At 37.5% G+C, this 19,579-nt stretch overlaps 1 protein-coding gene and 1 pseudogene across 1 annotated transcript in view; both read left to right on the plus strand.

The window, feature by feature from the left end:
* Positions 1-19,579, plus strand: part of LOC115224051 (unconventional myosin-VIIa) — a 123,898-nt gene that overhangs the window by 5,278 nt on the left and 99,041 nt on the right. The window contains exons 2-4 of the mRNA XM_029794850.2: positions 1,267-1,406; positions 5,701-5,870; positions 9,284-9,461. Of these exons, the coding sequence (XP_029650710.2) occupies positions 1,267-1,406; positions 5,701-5,870; positions 9,284-9,461 (488 nt within the window). The remainder of the gene's footprint in view (positions 1-1,266; positions 1,407-5,700; positions 5,871-9,283; positions 9,462-19,579) is intronic.
* On the plus strand, positions 1,647-1,766 carry LOC115224134 (annotated as a pseudogene).

Consider the following 19,579-nt stretch of genomic DNA (forward strand, 5'->3'; position numbering starts at 1 on the left):
TTTCATGTTTCGGACATTATTTATAGGATGACCAGGCATTTCAATTTCTTACAGATTAAACTATCAAATTATGGCTACAAAGTCTGAACAAATCTTGAAAAAGAGATCTTGTGAAAATGTCACATTCTATAATGATATTAAAAAAGGTAAGATGCAATATTGACATAGAAATAATTTATGTAGCCACATACATTATTGTTAATTTAGTTCAAGTTCATTTTGTATCCAAATAGTTGGATACATATATATATAAGATGATGAATATAGGCATAGGAGTGACTGTGTGGTAAGTAGCTTTGCTTACCAACCACATGGTTCCAGGTTCAGTCCCACTGCGTGGCACCTTGGGCAAGTGTCTTCTACTATAGCCTTGGTCAGACCAAAGCCTTGTGAGTGGATTTGGTAGATGGAAACTGAAAGAAGCCCGTCATATATATGTACGTGTATATGTTTGTGCGTCTGTGTTCGTCCCCCCCTCCCCCAACATCGCTTGACAACTGATGCTGGTGTGTTTACGTCCCCGTAACTTAGTGGTTTGGCAAAAGAGACCGATAGAATAAGTACTAGGCTTACAAAGAATAAGTCCCGGGGTCAATTTGCTCGACTAAAGGTGATGCTCCAGCATGGCCACAGTCAAATGACTGAAACAAGTAAAAGAATACACACACACACACATATATATATCTATATATATGCAAACATTGGGCCTCACAGGGGCAATGACAAGTGACTGAGACCTTTGGAGATATGCTGTGCAAGCTAAGTGAGACCGTACCAAGTGACGGGGACATAAACAAACCAGCATCGGTTGTCAAGCAATGCTAGAGGGACAAACACAGACACACAAACATAAACACGCACATACATATATATATACATATATACGACATGCTTCTTTCAGTTTCCGTCTACCAAATCCAATCACAAGGCTTTGGTCGGCCCGAGGCTATAGCAGAAGACACTTGCCCAAGATGCCATGCAGTGGGACTGAACCCGGAACCATGTGATTCGTAAGCAAGCTACTTACCACACAGCCACTCCTGTGCCTATGGAAAAATATTACCTTGCTTAGAAAAAGGTGAGAACTGGCAACAGGAGGAGTATCCAACATCAGAAAATCTTCATCAATGAATTCCATCTACCAGGATGGAAAGTGGATGGTAAAACAATGATTATAATTCTTATATTCTTGGCCTTTGTTTTTTTGATTCCAGCTTTAATATTGTTTCTATGTAACAAAATAGTTTGTAATTTCTTTTAAATCAGATGACCAATTACAAGAACCTCAGCTCCTCAATGCTTATGGAGAAATGCCAGTCTCTGATATTGTCCACTTGAAATATCCGGTTTTTGCTGAAAATGTCATTTCCTGCCTTGATATGCGATTCATCCGGGGTTTACTTGAGGTAATTAAGAACAGAACGTAGAAAATCCTGTTTCACAATTGAAAAATGCGTATGTTTATTTCAGCTAATGATTTAACATTTGTATTTCTTTGTAAAGAAATGGTAATGACTGTATGTGTGCATTGATGCATGTATGCAAGCATGCATGCATATACGTGTGCATGTATGTGTGTGTATTTATTAAACTTTTACAATCTGTTGAAGGCAAATGTACTGAAACTGTTGGGTCACTATCAACACTTTCTTTGTAAAAGTCACGTTGAAAGCACCGGTTCTTGTCTGATCACCGAAGTTAAGCAACGTCGAGCCTAGTCAGTACTCAGATGGGTGACCACTTGGGAAACCTAGGTGCAGTAAGCATAGCAAATTGATTTTTAAATGGCGGTGCCCCAGCATGGCCACAGCTTGTGAGCTGAAACTAGATAAAATGAAAATAAAATATATTCTACTAAAAAGCATTCAGTATTCGACCAGGACACTGTGTAGGTGTTCATATGTATGTGTGTGTCATACAAAAAGCATGGCTGTGTCATAAAGAGGTTTGCTTTTGGATTCAGCCCCACTACATGGTACCTTGGGCAAGTGTCTTCTGCTGTAGCCCCAGCTAACAAAAGCCTTGATAATGAAAGAAGCCTATTTCTTTACTACCCACAAGGGGCTAAACATAGAGGGGACAAACCAGGACAGACAAAGGGATTAAATCGATTATCTCGACCCCAGTGCGTAACTGGTACTTAATTTATCGACCCTGAAAGGATGAAAGGCAAAGTCGACCTCGGCGGAATTTGAACTCAGAACGTAACGGCAGACGAAATACAGCTACGCATTTCGCCCTGCGTGCTAACGTTTCTGCCAGCTTGCCGCTGATAATGAAAGTAGCCTGTCGTGTGTGTATGTGTGTGTGAAGAAAGCCTATCATATTTATGTATGTTTGTGTGTGTGAAAGATGCCTGTCATATACAGTAATACCTCATTTATGTTGACCTGCTTTACGTGACTCCAGGTTTACGAGTTTTATTTTATAAATATAAAATGGTTAAACAGACATTTTATGTGTATGGCAACATCACAACATGTGACAGCACTGGGTTTGACACAGTGACCGAGTAAAATGATAGCATAAAATTTCATTACTATTTTGGGAAATTATTGCTCTGATTTACAAGTGATCTCCAAGAACAAATTAACTCATATATCCAGGCATTATTGTATATATATATATATATATACAAAGAATATATATATATACTGTATATATATATATATATATATATATATATATATAAAACTGTAAACCTACTTTTGAGCCACCCTGTATATTGTGAACTCTCTTGTTATAGATGCACTGAAGATTTATTTATAGTCAATAGATAAGATACCAATCTGTCTACCCTGAAACCAGAAGCCAGATTTCCCACAAGTTTTGTATGCATCTACTACCGGTTGCTTATTCTCGACCTTTGTGAACACCATCTTTTTTTTTTTTTTTACTTTTTACTTGTTTCAGTCATGTGACTGTGGCCATGCTGGAGCACCGCCTTTAGTCGAGCAAATCGACCGCAGGACTTATTCTTTGTAAGCCTAGTACTTATTCTATCGGTCTCTTTTGCTGAACTGCTAAGTTACGGGGACGTAAACACACCAGCATTGGTTGTCAAGCGATGTTGGGGGGGACAAACGCAGACACACAAACCTATACACGCACATACATATATATATATATTATATATATATATATTATATATATATATATGTATATATATATACTCATATATACGACGGGCTTCTTTCAGTTTCCGTCTACCAAATCCACTCACAAGGCTTTGGTCGGCCTGAGGCTATAGTAGAAGACACTTGCCCAAGGTGCCATGCAGTGGGACTGAACCCGGAACCATGTGGTTGGTAAACAAGCTACTTACCACACAGCCACTCCTATAGGCGTAAGAGTGGCTGTGTAGTAAATAGCTTGTTTACCAACCACATGGTTCCGGGTTCAGTCCCACTATAGCCTCGGGCCGACCAAAGCCTTGTGAGTGGATTTGGTAGACGAAAACTGAAAGAAGCTTGTCGTATATATGTATATATATATAAGTGTGTGTGTGTATGTTTGTGTATCTGTGTTTGTCCCCCAACATCGCTTGACAACCGATGCTGGTGTGTTTAGGCCCCCGTAACTTAGTGGTTCGGCAAAAGAGACCGATAGAATAAGTACTAGGCTTACAAAGAATAAGTTTTGGGGTCAATTTGCTCGATCGACTAAAGGCGGTGCTCCAGCATGGCCACAGTCAAATGACTGAAACAAGTAAAAAAAGAAAAAGATATATATATATATATATTTCTTTATTGCCCACAAGGGGCTAAACATAGAAAGGACAGACAAAGGGATTAAGTCGATTACATTGATCCCAGTACATAACTGGTACTTATTTAATCGACCCCGAAAGGATGAAAGGCAAAGTCGACCTCGGCGGAACTTGAACTCAGAACATAGCGGCAGACGAAATACGGCTACGCATTTCGCCCGGCGTGCTAACGATTCCGTATGTATGTATGTATGTGTGTGTTTACTGTCTGCTCATCTTGACATTGTCTGACAATTCTGAGTGTCAGTCTTACAAGTGAAGGCCTTTGTTTCCAGGTTTCCTTGGGAACATATCTGGCCATGGGAAAACATTACTTTGTCTGAAAACAGGTGAGGGCTGGTAACAGAAAGGTATTCTAGATAATAGAAAGCTGGTTTCAATAAATATACAGGGTGGCCTAAAAGTAGGTTTACAGTTGTACAACTATGTCTTTTGCATACATATACTCTTTCACTTGTTTCTGTCATTTGACTGCGGCCATGCTGGAGCACCACTTTTAATCGAGTAACTCGACCCCGGGACTTATTCTTTTGTAAGCCCAGTACTTATTCTATCGGTCTCTTTTGCCGAACCGCTAAGTGACAGGGACATAAACACACCAGCATCGGTTGTCAAGCAATGCTAGGGGGACAGACACAAACATATACACACACACTTATATATATATATACATATATACGACAGGCTTCTTTCAGTTTCCGTCTACCAAATCCACTCACAAGGCTTTGGTCGGCCCGAGACTATAGTAGAAGACACTTGCCCAAGGTGCCACGCAGTGGGACTGAACCCGGAACCATGTGGTTGGTAAACAAGCTACTTACCACACAGCCACTCCTATGCCTCTGCTAACATTATTACATAATTCTGTGCCCCAAAAAGCAACTGTTGGATCTGAAATACTATGGCTTCTCCTCTCGGTTTTCTGTGTATTTGTACTCTGTATAAATATGCTTGTGACTGCATGGCTTTTCTTTTTTTGTTGTGTATGTAATGATGTTTTGTTATGTTGTGTTTGTTTTCGTCATTGTCCTGTACATTCACTAGTTATTCCCAGGGGGTTTTTTGCCACTGGTGCCACCAAAAGTGAACAATATCAACGTTGAAGGCATGAAATTGTAATGATCATTTTGACATGGACTGATGAGCAATAACCTAGGAATTTTCTGTTTGTTATGTTTTTTGTAAAGTTTTCCATTGTGTGTGTGTGTATATGTATATATTATTATTATATTGGAAATCTATAGGCGCAGGAGTGGCTGTGTGGTAAGTAGCTTGCTTACCAACAACATGGTTCTGGGTTCAGTCCCACTGCGTGGCAAGTGTCTTCTACTATAGCATTGGGTCGACCAAAGCCTTGTGAGTGGATTTAGTAGACGGAAACTGAAAGAACCCCATCATATATATGTATACATATATATATATATGTATGTGTGTGTATATGTTTGTGTGTCTGTGTTTGTCCCCCCAACATCGCTTGACAACCGATGCTGGTGTGTTTACATCTCTGTAACTTAGTGGTTCGGCAAAAGGGACCGATAGAATAAGTACTGGGCTTACAAAGAATAAGTCCCAGGGTCGATTTGCTCGACTAAAGGTGGTGCTCCAGCATGGCCGCAGTCAAATGACTGAAACAAGTAAAAGGGTAAAAGAGTATGGTTGTCTGCATCTGAGGAGTGTGGTGTCTTTCAAATTGATGTAATGTTTTCATTGATCGATTAAATGGAGCAGCTTGAAACGGCCGTAATGCATTGAAACCTGGGTATTCTTGTTACTCATTTACTTTATATGTGTGTGTGTGTGTGTGTGTGTGTGTGTAACATGTACAATGCTCTCACTAAATGTTTTAGGTGAATTCATGGATTATACATGCATTCATACATATTCATTCTATCCTGTGTATGTATATTTGCTCTAATTTCTCTATTCAACAGACATGGCTTGGTCCATCTTTAATCATCATAAATCCTTACTCAAATGCCATAAAATCTAGCTCGGAGCAAAATCCGGATGACAACAGCAGCTGTCGGCTCCTCAGACATAAAGTAACAGAAGTTCTGCAAGAACTCTTTCAGACGAAACTCCCTCAAACTTTCATTTTGCGGTTGGTACTACTCTATTTTCTATTATATGTATATATGTGACTACGTAGTTCGTATGTCTGTATGTACGTATGTATGTATCTTTGTATGCATCTATGTATCTTTGTATGTATGTATGTATGTATGTGTTTACATATGTTGGTGTGTATATATCCAAAATGCGTATGTAGGTATGTATCAATATATGTATGTACATACATATATGTGTGTATGCGGCGAGCTGGCAGGAACGTTAGCACGTTGGGCGAAATGCTTAGCGGTATTTCGTCTGCCGTTACGTTGTGAGTTCAAATTCCGCCGAGCTCGACTTTGCCTTTCATCCTTTCGGGGTCAATAAATTAAATACCAGTTATGCACTGGGGTCGATGTAATCGATTTAATCCCTTTGTCTGTCCTTTTTTGTCTCCCCCTATGGTTAGCCCCTTGTGGGTAATAAAGATACATATATATATATATATATATATATATGTATATTTGAAGGGCAAATAAACATGTATTAGAATTTTCTCTGATTTTTCAGATTTTTGTATGCTAGGCTACTGGTTTTAAATTGATATTAATTATTAAATTAATATTCAATTTATCTCCCTCATTATTTAAATGATATATATATATATATATATATATATAATAATAATAGGCACAGGTGTGGCTGTGTGGTAAGTAGCTTGCTAACCAACCACATGGTTCCGGGTTCAGTCCCACTGTGTGGCATCTTGGGCAAGTGTCTTCTGCTATATCCCCGGGCTGACCAATGCCTTGTGAGTGGATTTGGTAGATGGAAACTGAAAGAAGCCCGTCGTATATATGTATATATATATGTGTGTGTTTGTCCCCCTAGCATTGCTTGACAACTGATGCTGGTGTGTTTATGTCCCCGTCACTTAGCGGTTCGGCAAAAGAGACCGATGGAATAAGTACTGGGCTTACAAAGAATAAGTCCCGGGGTCGATTTGCTCGACTAAAGGCTGTGCTCCAGCATGGCCACAGTCAAATGACTGAAACAAGTAAAAGAGTAAAGAGTAAGAGTCAAGAGAGTATATATATATATACTTAATCATATTGAAGGGAAATGGAAATTAATAGAAATTTTCACTTCCAGTGGCCAAGCGTGTAAAAATTTAGTCCAAAGACTATCTATTAGCCATAAAGTACAGTATACATTTAAACCCACAAGGAATCCACTCGTGGGATTCAACACACTAGAAAGAACAGCTAGGTTCTATAACCACAAAAATAGGGATAAAATTCGACAGGAACGAAATGAAAAAAATAAAAACTTTTACCATGCAGTTTCCTGATGGTAAAAGTTTTTATTTTTTCATTTCGTTCCTGTAGAATTTTATCCCTAATTTTGTGGGTTTTGGAACCTAGCTGTTCTTTCTAGTGTGTTGAATCCCACGAGTGGATTCCTTGTGGGTTTAAATGTACACTGTATTTTATATATTATCTATATATATATATACATATATATCTATATATATATATACATATATATCTATATATTATATATACATATATATCTATATATATATATATACATATATATCTATATATATATATACATATATATCTATATATATATATATATACATATATATATCTATAATATATATACATATATATCTATATATATATATACATATATATCTATATATATTTATACATATATATATCTATATTTATACATATATATATCTATATTTATACATATATATATCTATATTTATACATATATATATCTATATTTATACATATATATATCTATATTTATACATATATATATCTATATTTATACATATATATATATTATATATATATATATTATATCTATATCTATACATATATATATCTATATCTATACATATATATATATATATCTATACATATATATATCTATATCTATACATATATATATCTATATCTATACATATATATATCTATATCTATACATATATATATCTATATCTATACATATATATATCTATATCTATACATATATATATCTATATCTATACATATATATATCTATCTATGCATATATATATATATATATATATATATATGCCTGTGTATGTACTTGTAATTATATATATCATTAAGTATGTTTGTATGTGTCATATCTTGCTGAAAGGTGAAACTCTTTAATGAGAAAGGAATCAAGTAGTATGCAGACCATTAGAAACAAAACACCAGTTTATACAAGGGAATGGAAGTGTTTTTTTCTGACAAGAACATTTTCTTGCTTTCTATAATGGTTCCAAATTTTGGCACAGAGCCAGCAATTTTAGGGGAGGGTTAAGTCACATCGACCCCAGTTTTCAACTGGTTCTTATGTTTTCATCCCCTCTCCCACAAAAAGAAAACAAATGATGAAAAGTCGACCTCAGCAGAATTTGATCTTCGAATGTGAAGATGGATGTAATGCTGCTAAACATTTTGCCCAGGATCCTAACACCGACCTGTGGGAAAGGGCCAACCAGGAGCCCATACATGTTCAGATTAGATGAAGGAAATGGAGATGGATTGGACACACATTGATTTTTATCGCTCTTGGTACATGTTTTCGGGATGTGGCAAGCCAACGGTCACTCTTTGTGTTCACCATCTGATCTTGGCAGAAATTTTTTCTAATTTGAGAAAAACCAAAGCATGTTTGGTTGGTGGGGATGCTTTAGCTTGTTCAAAAGCTTCATAGTGCAGTCTTTCCTCTTGTCCTTGATGGCTTGAGATGAGAATTGGCCCTTTCTCATCTTGTATGAGGAACACCAAATGTCTTCAAGCACTACCTGCCTGGTAAGAAACTGAGACACTCTCATGTCCCTGACGATGGACCTGATTGGCTTGGAGGGATCGTTGTCAATCATAGCCTGGATCTCACCAACAAATTCAGGAGTTCCCTTCTTAGCAGAATGATCAGAAATGTTTAATTTGGAGCTTCTGGCGCAACTGCCAAGCAGTACAGAATGTCATTCCAAACTTCTGGCAGAGTGAATTGCGTTATGGTGCTGTTGTTTTTCTCACAGACGGTGCCCAACTGACCCTACTATACTGTGTAGCTGACAAAATGAAAAACAAACAATACACGTGCGCAAAAGTAAATATATAAAATGGCAAAAATTTACCCATTGCACCCTGTATACATATGTAAATAAATATATATATATGTGTATATACATACACATACACACATACATCTATCTCATCCAGGGACACAGGTATTTTCCAGTCCCTTCTGCTGGGTGGTTGGTGTTGGGAAGGTCTGTAAAAATGAATAAGTCCTGGGGTCAATTTGTTTGACTAAAGGCGGTGCTCCAGCATGGCCGCAGTCAAATGACTGAAACAAGTAAAAGAATATATACAATCTTGCTCTCTAACTTTGCTCTCTTTTTTCCATGTCTCATTATTATTCTAGAGGTGAGAGTGGCAGTGGAAAAAGCTACAATGCCAAACAGATCCTGTACAGTTTATTCTCCCAAACTAACCAGGGCTTGTCCCGTTCCAGTTGTTTTACCAAAGTTACAGCAGCACTGACCGTTCTGTGTTCTTTTACCAATGTCTCCACCAAATATAACTCTGATAGCAGTCGTGTGGTCAGTTTTTTTGTTTTATTCCAACTTCATTTTACAATTTAGTTTTTTTGTTTATTTCTGGCTTTCATTGTTACTTTTTTGTAATTTTCTAATTGGTTTCAGTCATTGGGGGTGTGGCCATAACCTCTATATAAACTGGTGTATATATAAATATATTGGGATGCGTATAGTAAGCTAGATCGTTTATCTTTTACTTGTTTCGGTCATTAGACTGTGGCCATGCTGGTGCATCACCTTGAATAATTTATAGTTAAATGAAACGACCCCAGTAGTTATTTTGTGTTAAGCCTGGTACTTATTCTACTGGTCTCTTTTGCTGAACTGCTAAGTTACAGGGATGTAAACCCACCAACACTGGTTGTGAAGCAGTGGTGGGGGACAAACACAGTCACACACAATAGGCTTCTTTCAGTTTCCATCTATCAAATCGACTCTCAAGGCTTTGGTTGGCCTGAATCTTATAATAGAAGATACTTGCCCAAGGTGCCATACTGTGGGATTGAACCCAGAACTATGTAGTTGGGAAGCAAACTTCTCACCATACTGGAGCATATGTCATGAGATAGATGTGTTATCATCATCGTTGTTTTTAATGTCCACTTTTCCATGCATGTATGGATCGCTCTGAATTTGCTATGCAGATTTTCTATGTCTGGATGCCCTTCCTATCACCAAACCTCACTTGCTTCCAAGGAAATTAATATTTCCCTTTGGCTGCATATTTTGTTTCACGGGAGGCTGGAAATGAACAATCTCACCTGTATAACAGTGATGCTAATTTACAACTCCCGTGTGATGTTTAGGTTAGGATACAAACATGCTTACATACATACATGCATACATATATACATACATACATATACACATATGCAGAGTGAAGCAAAAGTTGTGCACCATAGGGATAATTCATTAAAAGTATAATTACACATGAAAATTTTATTTGTTAGTTATTTAATTGTTATACATGCTGATCAAAAGGTGACCAGTAAATTCCACCACAGAAAATTCCACCAGGTACATTTCACCATAGGTAAATTCCACCATGGCATATTCCACCATGGTAAATTTCACCATAGGTGAAATTATCATCATCATCATCATCGTCATTATTATTATTATTATTATTATTATTATTATTATCATCATCATCATCATCATCATCATCATCATCATCAAATCATTATTCAGAAGGGTTCCACAATGCTTTGCACTCATCACTAACATCCACACATCCAAATTTGTGGAATCTATGCACTGCCCTTAAATCTGAGTAAGGATTAAGCCAGACAAAAATTGCACATGTTCGACATGGGGACTCAACAACAACAACAAAAAACCTATCAAATTATTGATGCATGACTGAAGAAGCTAGTTCAGGAATATCAAAATGAAAACCCTCTGCAATTTTTAAGAAGTATTGCACACAATTTGTCTTAAGGAATTTTTTAAGAAAATAAATTAAACTTTCTCATCCTAACTCTACTTCACAATGTACTTGCTGTTATTTTTTATTCTATTGTTATAATAAAATGTGTGCTGAAATTTAATCTTTTCTTTCTTTATCCCAAATTATATTATTTTTGAAATTTTGTGATGAGTCTTTTCTATAGATTCTTGCTCGACGGGAATACCTTAAAGTGATCCCATCTCATTCAAATAGATTATAAAGATTATTTTCTATCTCACCTTCAAACTCTCTCTCTCTCTCTTCTTAAGACTTGAGAGATAAACAGATTAAATAACATAGGGGTATTGACCCACAGTCTAGAGAAGCTAACCACAGGGATTATTAGCGGGTAGAATTTACCATGGTAGAATATACCGCAGTGGAATTTACCTATGGTGAAATTTATCTGGTGGAATTTTCCATGGTGGAATTTACCATGGTGGAATATACCGTGGTGGAATTTTCCATGGTGGAATTTACCTGGTGGAATGCCTTCCTTTTCATAACACATTTCAATTCTGTGCCTGCACGTGGTGGAATTTTCCGTGGTGGAATTTTCCATGGTGGAATATACCATGGTGGAATTTACCACAGTGGAATTTACCTAGGACCGTTGAAAATGCCTTCCTTTTCATAACACATTTCAATTCTGTGCCTGCACGTGGTGGAATTTTCCGTGGTGGAATTTACCATGGTGGAATTTTCCATGGTGGAATATACCATGGTGGAATTTACCACAGTGGAATTTACCTAGGACCGTTGAAAATGCCTTCCTTTTCATAACACATTTCAATTCTGTGCCTGCACAATTCAGTAACACATCAGAGAGTTACCTCTGTTATTTTACTGCATTTATTTTCAATTCTTTCTTAAAGTTCTTGATATTTCATGCCAAGCTGTTCAGTCCATGCCTACCTGGGAAACAGACATTAAATGTGGTTGTTGATGATGAAGCATAAAGACTGAGTTGGCTATCCCTATATTCAGCGGCAAGCTGGCAGAAACGGTAGCACGCCGGGCGAAATGCGTAGTCATATTTCGTCTGCCGCTACGTTCTGAGTTCAAATTCCGCCAAGATTGACTTTGCCTTTCATCCTTTCGGGGTTGACAAATTAAGTACCAGTTACGCACTGGGGTCGATGGAATCGACTTAATCGCTTTGTCTGTCCTTGTTTGTCCCCTCTGTGTTTAGCCATTTGTAGGTAGTAAAGAAATATATATTCACACTTAAGCATACGCATACACTTCATTGAACTTCCAATTTTAAATATGAATTCCTTATTGTTTCAAGTGAAAGTGTGGGCTTAAGTGGTTAAGATAATCAGCTCGCAATCATAAGAAGCCCATTGTAGTCAGTTGATTTGTAACCACATACCTGCACCCACCTCTCAACCTTATCACATATCTCCTCTCCTCTACTTAGCATGGCCATTTGCTTCCAACACATACCCTACTATATAGTGTTCTATTCTTTATCTTGTACTTTGTCCCCCATCCCACACACATTCTGTTGTGTATTGTTGTAGATAAAAATTCATCATCTTGCACTTCACCCCAACCCCACCCTAGACTTACTAATTGGTAATTTTAATGCACTTATTGCACATAGGTGCAGGAGTGACTGTGTGGTAAGTAGCTTGCTTACCAACCACATGGTTCTGGGTTCAGTCCCACTGCGTGGCACCTTGGGCAAGTGTCTTCTACTATAGCCTCGGGCCGACCAAAGCCTTGTGAATGGATTTGGTAGACAGACACTGAAAGAAGCCCGGCGTATATATGTATATATATGTTTGTGTGTCTGTATTTGTACTTCTCCCTATGCTGGTGTGTTTATGTCTCCGTAACTTAGCGGTTCGCCAAAAAGAGAATGATAGAATAAGTACTAGGCTTACAAAGAATAAGTCCTGGGGTTGATTTGCTCGACTAAAGGCAGTGCTCCAGCATGGCCACAGTCAAATGACTGAAACAAGTAAAAGAGTAAAGAAAGTGTACAATTGCTATTATAGAGACAGCCTTCTTCACACCATACCACTTAGAATCTCCCACTTCCTTACCCTTGCTGTCACTAACCACTCCTTTCTATATATCTTCCTCCCTTGCCACAACTGTTTGTTTCTATCTAACCTCATTATTATGATCTTGTCTTCTCTGCCTCTCTTCTTTTAAACTTTCCTCTATATCTTACACTAGTAGTTGACCAAAAATCTACTAAGGTTCTACTTCATTCTCCCTCTGATGATCATTTTCAGGAAAAATACACCATCTTATTTCTTTATTGCCCACAAGGGGCTAAACATAGAGGGGACAAACAAGGACAGACAAAGGGATTAAGCCGATTACATCGATCCCAGTGTGTAACTAGTACTTGATTTATTGACCCCGAAAGGATGAAAAGCAAAGTCGACCTCGGCGGAATTTGAACTCAGAACATAACAGCAGCCAAAATACCTATTTCTTTACTACCCACAATGGGCTAAACACAGAGTGGACAAACAAGGACAGACAAACGGATTAAGTCAATTACATCAACCCCAGTGTGTAACTGGTACTTAATTTATCGACCCCGAAAGGATGAAAGGCAAAGTCGACCTCGACGGAATTTTGAACTCAGAACGTAACGACAGACGAAATACTGCTAAGCATTTCGCCCGGCTAAGCATTTCGCCATCTGCACGTCTATTCTTGAAACAGACTTTCTTTACACCTTCTCACTTACTTACTTCCTTCCTTCCTTCATTTGATCTATGATCGTGTAACAACACAACCCTCATGTTTAAATATATAACCATCATAATGTAACACAACACCAGTGGTTTGCCTGCTTATATTCTTATTCAGTTATGCATGCACTTGCTCAGTTGAAAACCCACCTGTAGCTAATCAACATTAAGCAGCTATAACATCCTAGCTTTTAGTTGCAGTTCAAGTTGGAGTTTTAGGCTGCAGGTCAACCTGAGTACAAATTTTATGTACCCCTATTACTTTACACCATCAAATGTAATATTACCTATATATATAGATATATATGTGGAGGCACAATGGCCCAGTGTTTAGGGCAGCGGACTCGTGGTCGTAGGATCGCGGTTTCGATTTCCAGACCAAGCGTTGTGAGTGTTTATTGAGCGAAAACACCTAAAAGCTCCATGACGCTCTGGCAGTGGGTGGTGATCCCTGCTGTACTCTTTCACCACTCTTTCTCAAACTCTTTCTTCTGTTGGCCTGCTCACTTAGCCAGTAGGGTGGCGTCATTCGAAGGCTAAAACAATGCGAACGCATTGTGACCAGTGATGTGTAACAACATCTGATGGTCTGGTCGGTCACGTGATCACGTGATATATATATATATGTGACCACGTGAGTACCATTGGCGATTTTTTTCTCCTCCATCTTCCCTTCCTTGGATCTTTCTTTTTCCTATGTTTCTGACGAAGAGCTGTGCTCGAAACGTTAAATCCTCCTTCTTTCCTTCCTTTCCTGAGCATCCAATAACACTATACTTGTTCCACGTCCTCGTGTTGTGTTTCCATGCTTGGATTAACTATATATATACATATATACAAAAATTCTATAATTATGAGCATGATTATAATTAGGGTTCAACAAAAATTTGCTTCACCATATACCGAAATTTAGAAATAGCAATTAAAACTAATTATTTCACTACTATAAGAAAATCTCCTAGACAGCAATACTCAACAACAGCAGGTAAAGAGAAAAAATAACAAATCCACCCGGCTCTGATTAACTGTATACATGTTTTGGAGTTAGAGAGATGTGAAAAATGTAAAATCATATTACTACTATCTCATTCTCCTCTTCAATACAGTATTTCAAGATTTTAAAATTGAGAGCACTGAAAAATTAAACATACTTATCTGACCAGGCGACATCAGACAATGTATATCCAACATATATATATATATACATATATATATATATACATATATAATAATAAATATTAGGGAATGAATCCAAAATTACAGGGAAGAATCAGATTTAGGGTTAAATCCAATTTTATAGTAAAATATTATATAATATAATTCGAGACAAATCCACTATTTTAAAACCAAACAAGGAAAGACTTAATCAATACATAAAATTTTAATATAAATTAAATAAACCGCCACTACAAATGTTTCATGTCTGTTTCATGTTTCATCAAATTTTGATACTGATTAGAAGATCGAAAATCCACCTAAAGATTGTCGGTAGCAGACATGAAACATTTGTAGTGGCGGTTTATTTAATTTATATTAAAATTTTATGTATTGATTAAGTCTTTCCTTGTTTGGTTTTAAAATAGTGGTTTTGTCTCGAATTATATTATATATACATATATATATATATACATATATATGTGTGTGTGTATACATATATAGAAATATATGTGTGTATATATATATATATATACACAATGTGGGATGAGTAAATTGTTGTCATTTTATATTTTTTATTTTGCGCATGTGCATTTTTTGTTTTTGATTTTGTCAACTACACAGTATAGTACGGTGAGTTGGGTCCTGTCTGTGAAAAGATCAGCACTACGATGCAACTCATTTTGCCAGAAATTTCGAAACGACATGCTGTACTGCCTGGCATTTGCACTGGAAGCTCCAATACAAACATTTCAGTGTTTGGGTGTCAATCTGAGGCAAGTGCAATCTAAGGACATGTATCGAGAGTGATAAAAATCAAACATCCAGTCAACATCATGGTGTTTTGAGTGATCACTAGTGTTGGCAATGTTATGCTTCCATTCATCTTCCCACATGACCTCAGACTCAACACAGAAGCCTACATCAAGTACCTGGAAGAGGTAGTGCTACCCTGGATCAAGAGGGTGGCTGCTGGAAGACCCTATGTCTGGCAACAAGATTCTGTACCATGCCACACAAACAGGAGAACCCAGTGATAGCTGTCAGATAATTTCTGCGATCATATCACCACTAACATCTGGCAAACTAACTCCCCAGACTGTAACCCCCTCGATTATTGTGTGTGGGGCACAGTTGATCAACAGACCAACAAAACTCCTTGTTACACCAAAGATGAACTGAAGGAAAGGATTATGATAGCATTCACCAACTTAAACAAGGAGATCTTCTAGAAGAGTTGCAGGAAATCCCAAAGTCATCTGAAGGTCATGGTTTAAGCCAATGGCAATTTCATTGAATAAATTTACTCTTTAGTATTTCAAGATATTTTTATGTAATTTTGGAAAATATATCTGTTAAAATGAGATGTCAGTGTTATTTTAATTTCTGCTTAATTTAGACACCAATTTATTCCCCACACCCTGTATATATATATATATATATCATCTTCATCATCATTTAACATTTATTGTCCTTGCTGGCAAGGATTGGATGGTTTGACTGGGGAGCTGCACCAGGCTCCAGTCCAATTTGGCAAAGCTTCTATGGCTGAATGCCCTTCCTAATGTCACCCACTTTACAGAGTGTGCTAGATGCTTTTACATGGAACTGCATGGGCACTATTACATGGCACCACATGGATGCTTTACGTGGTACTACATGGATGCTTTTATGTGATACTGCATGGTTGCTTTTATGTAGCACCACCACAAGTGCTTTACATCACCAGCAAGATTGGTCTTAACACCTCTGCTGTGGGGTATGTTGTTCTTGAGTACAGCCAGGTGTCAGGTATCTCAGTCCTTTGTCATGTTGCCAGAAAGGGTCAGCTTCCTGGGGTCATTCTTCAGTACTTCATCTCATGTCTTCCTGGGTCTCTCACTTCCACGTGTTCCATCCACTTTGAGAGATTGGTGCTTCTTTATGGAGCTGTCAGCATCCATCCATGTCAGTATGTATAGACAACAGGCTTTTTTCAGTATCTATGCGCCAATCCACTCACGGGATTTTGGTTGGCTGGGGTCTTTTCTTTCTGAGTTCAAATTCCGACAAGGTTGACATTGCCTTTCAATCCCTTTGAGTCTGATAAAATAAGTACCAGTCAAGTACTGAGGTCAATATAATAGACTGGCCCTCTCCTCACAAAAATTTGGCATTTTTTTTGCCTATAATAGAAAGGATTATTTGACAGCAACTTTGCTGGGGAATGAAATGAAGTGTCAGCTGTTCACAACCAGTGGACTGAAGTACTAAGCTTCATTCAGATTTTCAGAAAAATTTGCAGAGGATTTGTGCAGTTCCAAGTAAAACCATTTTTTGTAGATGCTCTATATTCACATTAACAATCCAGTTTATTGAGCTTAGTATTATAATTCCCAAAGCTCTATCAGCAACAGATTTCACACTCATTTCCTTCAATGATCACAGTCTTTGTATTTCCTGTTTCAAATCATCATATCTGACCTTCTTCTCTTCTCTTTCTGATACTGTCATCACCAAGGCATGCTATATCTATGAATAAACAGGTTTTTATGCTGTTTATTTACAACCACTATATCTGGCTTTATTGAAATTATTATTATTATTATTTTAAAGGTTGCTTCTGGTTTTCAATGCACAAGCTCTTGCTATCTTATTTTCAGAATTTTATTTTTGGATATCCTGGGAAACACAGAATTTAGTGCCAGAGAAATTAGACTTATTTTGAGATAAATATTGGTTGCTGATTCTAAATATGCCATCGTTTTTTTCCATCAGCTCTGGTTATCGAGATTTATCATACCCCTAAATACTACACATGCAACCAATCACACTCAAGGATTGGTTACTCTTTTACTCTTTTACTTGTTTCAGTCATTTGACTGCGGCCATGCTGGAGCACCGCCTTTAATCAAGCAACTCGACCCCGGGACTTATTCTTTTGTAAGCCCAGTACTTATTCTATCGGTCTCTTTTGCCGAACTGCTAAGTAACGGGGACATAAACACACCAACATCGGTTGTCAAGCGATGTTGGGCGGTCAAACACAGACACACAAACACACACACGCATATATATATATACATATATATATATATATATATATATATATATATATATATACACACGACGGGCTTCTTTCAGTTTCCGTCTACCAAATCCACTCACAAGGCATTGGTCAGCCCGGGGCTATAGCAGAAGACACTTGCCCAAGGTGCCACGCAGTGGGACTGAACCCGGAACCATTTGGTTGGTATACAAGCTACTTACCACACAGCCACTCCTGCGCCTACAAATCATTACTGTTGCCATAAAAAAAAATGGCTTTATACAAGACGAATGTTTATATTTAAATTACATCCATAGAATCAGATAAAAATGAATCAACCATAGAAAGTTATCTTTAATATTGTCCATTTACTCATATGTCTCACAAAAACAGTGTTTCAGAAATTTCCTGTGGTGGGCTGTCCTAAAACAATCTCATAGGATGATCCAACAATAATCCTCCATCGTATGGGCATCCCAGTGTCCGTGGTATAGCTAGAAACAAATGAAGACCATATTTTTGTTCAGTGGTGTAAACAGAGTTAGAATCATGTCTAAAATTGAGGCATCAAAAAATTTGTTTAAAATTTATTCCCTAGAGTAATATAAGCTGAATTTTTATTTTATAGATACTTAATAATCCAATGGGGCTGACTTTTCAGTTGGTGCATTGATACATTTCCTCTCCTAGTTGTCCTTGACAATATCTGCAACTTAACCTTCAACCTCTGACCCTGTGTATTGCCCTTTCCCACTGTGATCATTTTATCACATCTTCAAGATGTTTTCTGCTGTATGTTTACATTATCAACATTTTCATTTCTTGTTAATACTTGATAGAGCTGACATATTTTCTAGTATGAATAAGTCGCAACTACTATTTCTGTAAATATACTTTCTCTTTCTCTCTTTTAATTTTTGTTGTTGTTGTAGGCTTAAAGCGGTGTCTATTGCTAACCTTTTGCAAATTAAGCAACCTTTATGTGGTTGCCTGACCTGCTAAAAATATCAACCAAATCCCTCCCAAACTTCAAGACATGTTCTTTTGTCCTTCTATTAACTGTTTCATCATTACTCTTCTGTGGCTCAGCTGTGCTAGCCCTCTTCTCCTCTTCACTCTTATAGCTCTTCACTTCCACTTAATCACTCCTACCCTCTCTTCTAAAGTGAGAATAGCCATGTATCTCCTCTACAGCAAGAAACCGGTTCTGCTTTGGCTCCCTTCTCTCATATTCTACTCATTTTTTACCCCACATCTTCTAACATAAAGCTGTTCCCCTCAGGGTTTGTAGTCTCTTGCAAACTACATGATCATCTCATTTGTGTTGTTGACATGAAAAGCACCTAGTATATACTGTAGAGCGGTTGGTGTTAGGAAGAGCATCCGGCCAAACAAACCATGCCAAAGCAGATGTGGGCTCATTGGATCCTGTTAAACTATCCTACCCATGTTGTTGTAACATTTTAGCCCCATGTCAGCCCTGATTGAGTAAATCTGTGATGAAAGGCATACCTCTTCTTTTATTTTTTATACAGTGTAGTGATATAACCCTGAAGGACATTATACAATACCATAACTTTGTGGCCTATGCCAGTGGTGTAACCATCTCACTTATGAGTACCTTTCCTTCATTGGACACTAAACTCTGCTTGCAAAGACCTGTTGAGGCAAGTGAAATTGAAATCAAATTCGATGACTGGCCTCCATGCTAGTGGAGCACTAAGAGCACCATCCAAGTGTGATCGTTGCCAGAGCAGCAAACTGGCTT

Source organism: Octopus sinensis, linkage group LG24 (assembly GCF_006345805.1).
Source record: "Octopus sinensis linkage group LG24, ASM634580v1, whole genome shotgun sequence".
NCBI lineage: Eukaryota > Metazoa > Mollusca > Cephalopoda > Octopoda > Octopodidae > Octopus > Octopus sinensis.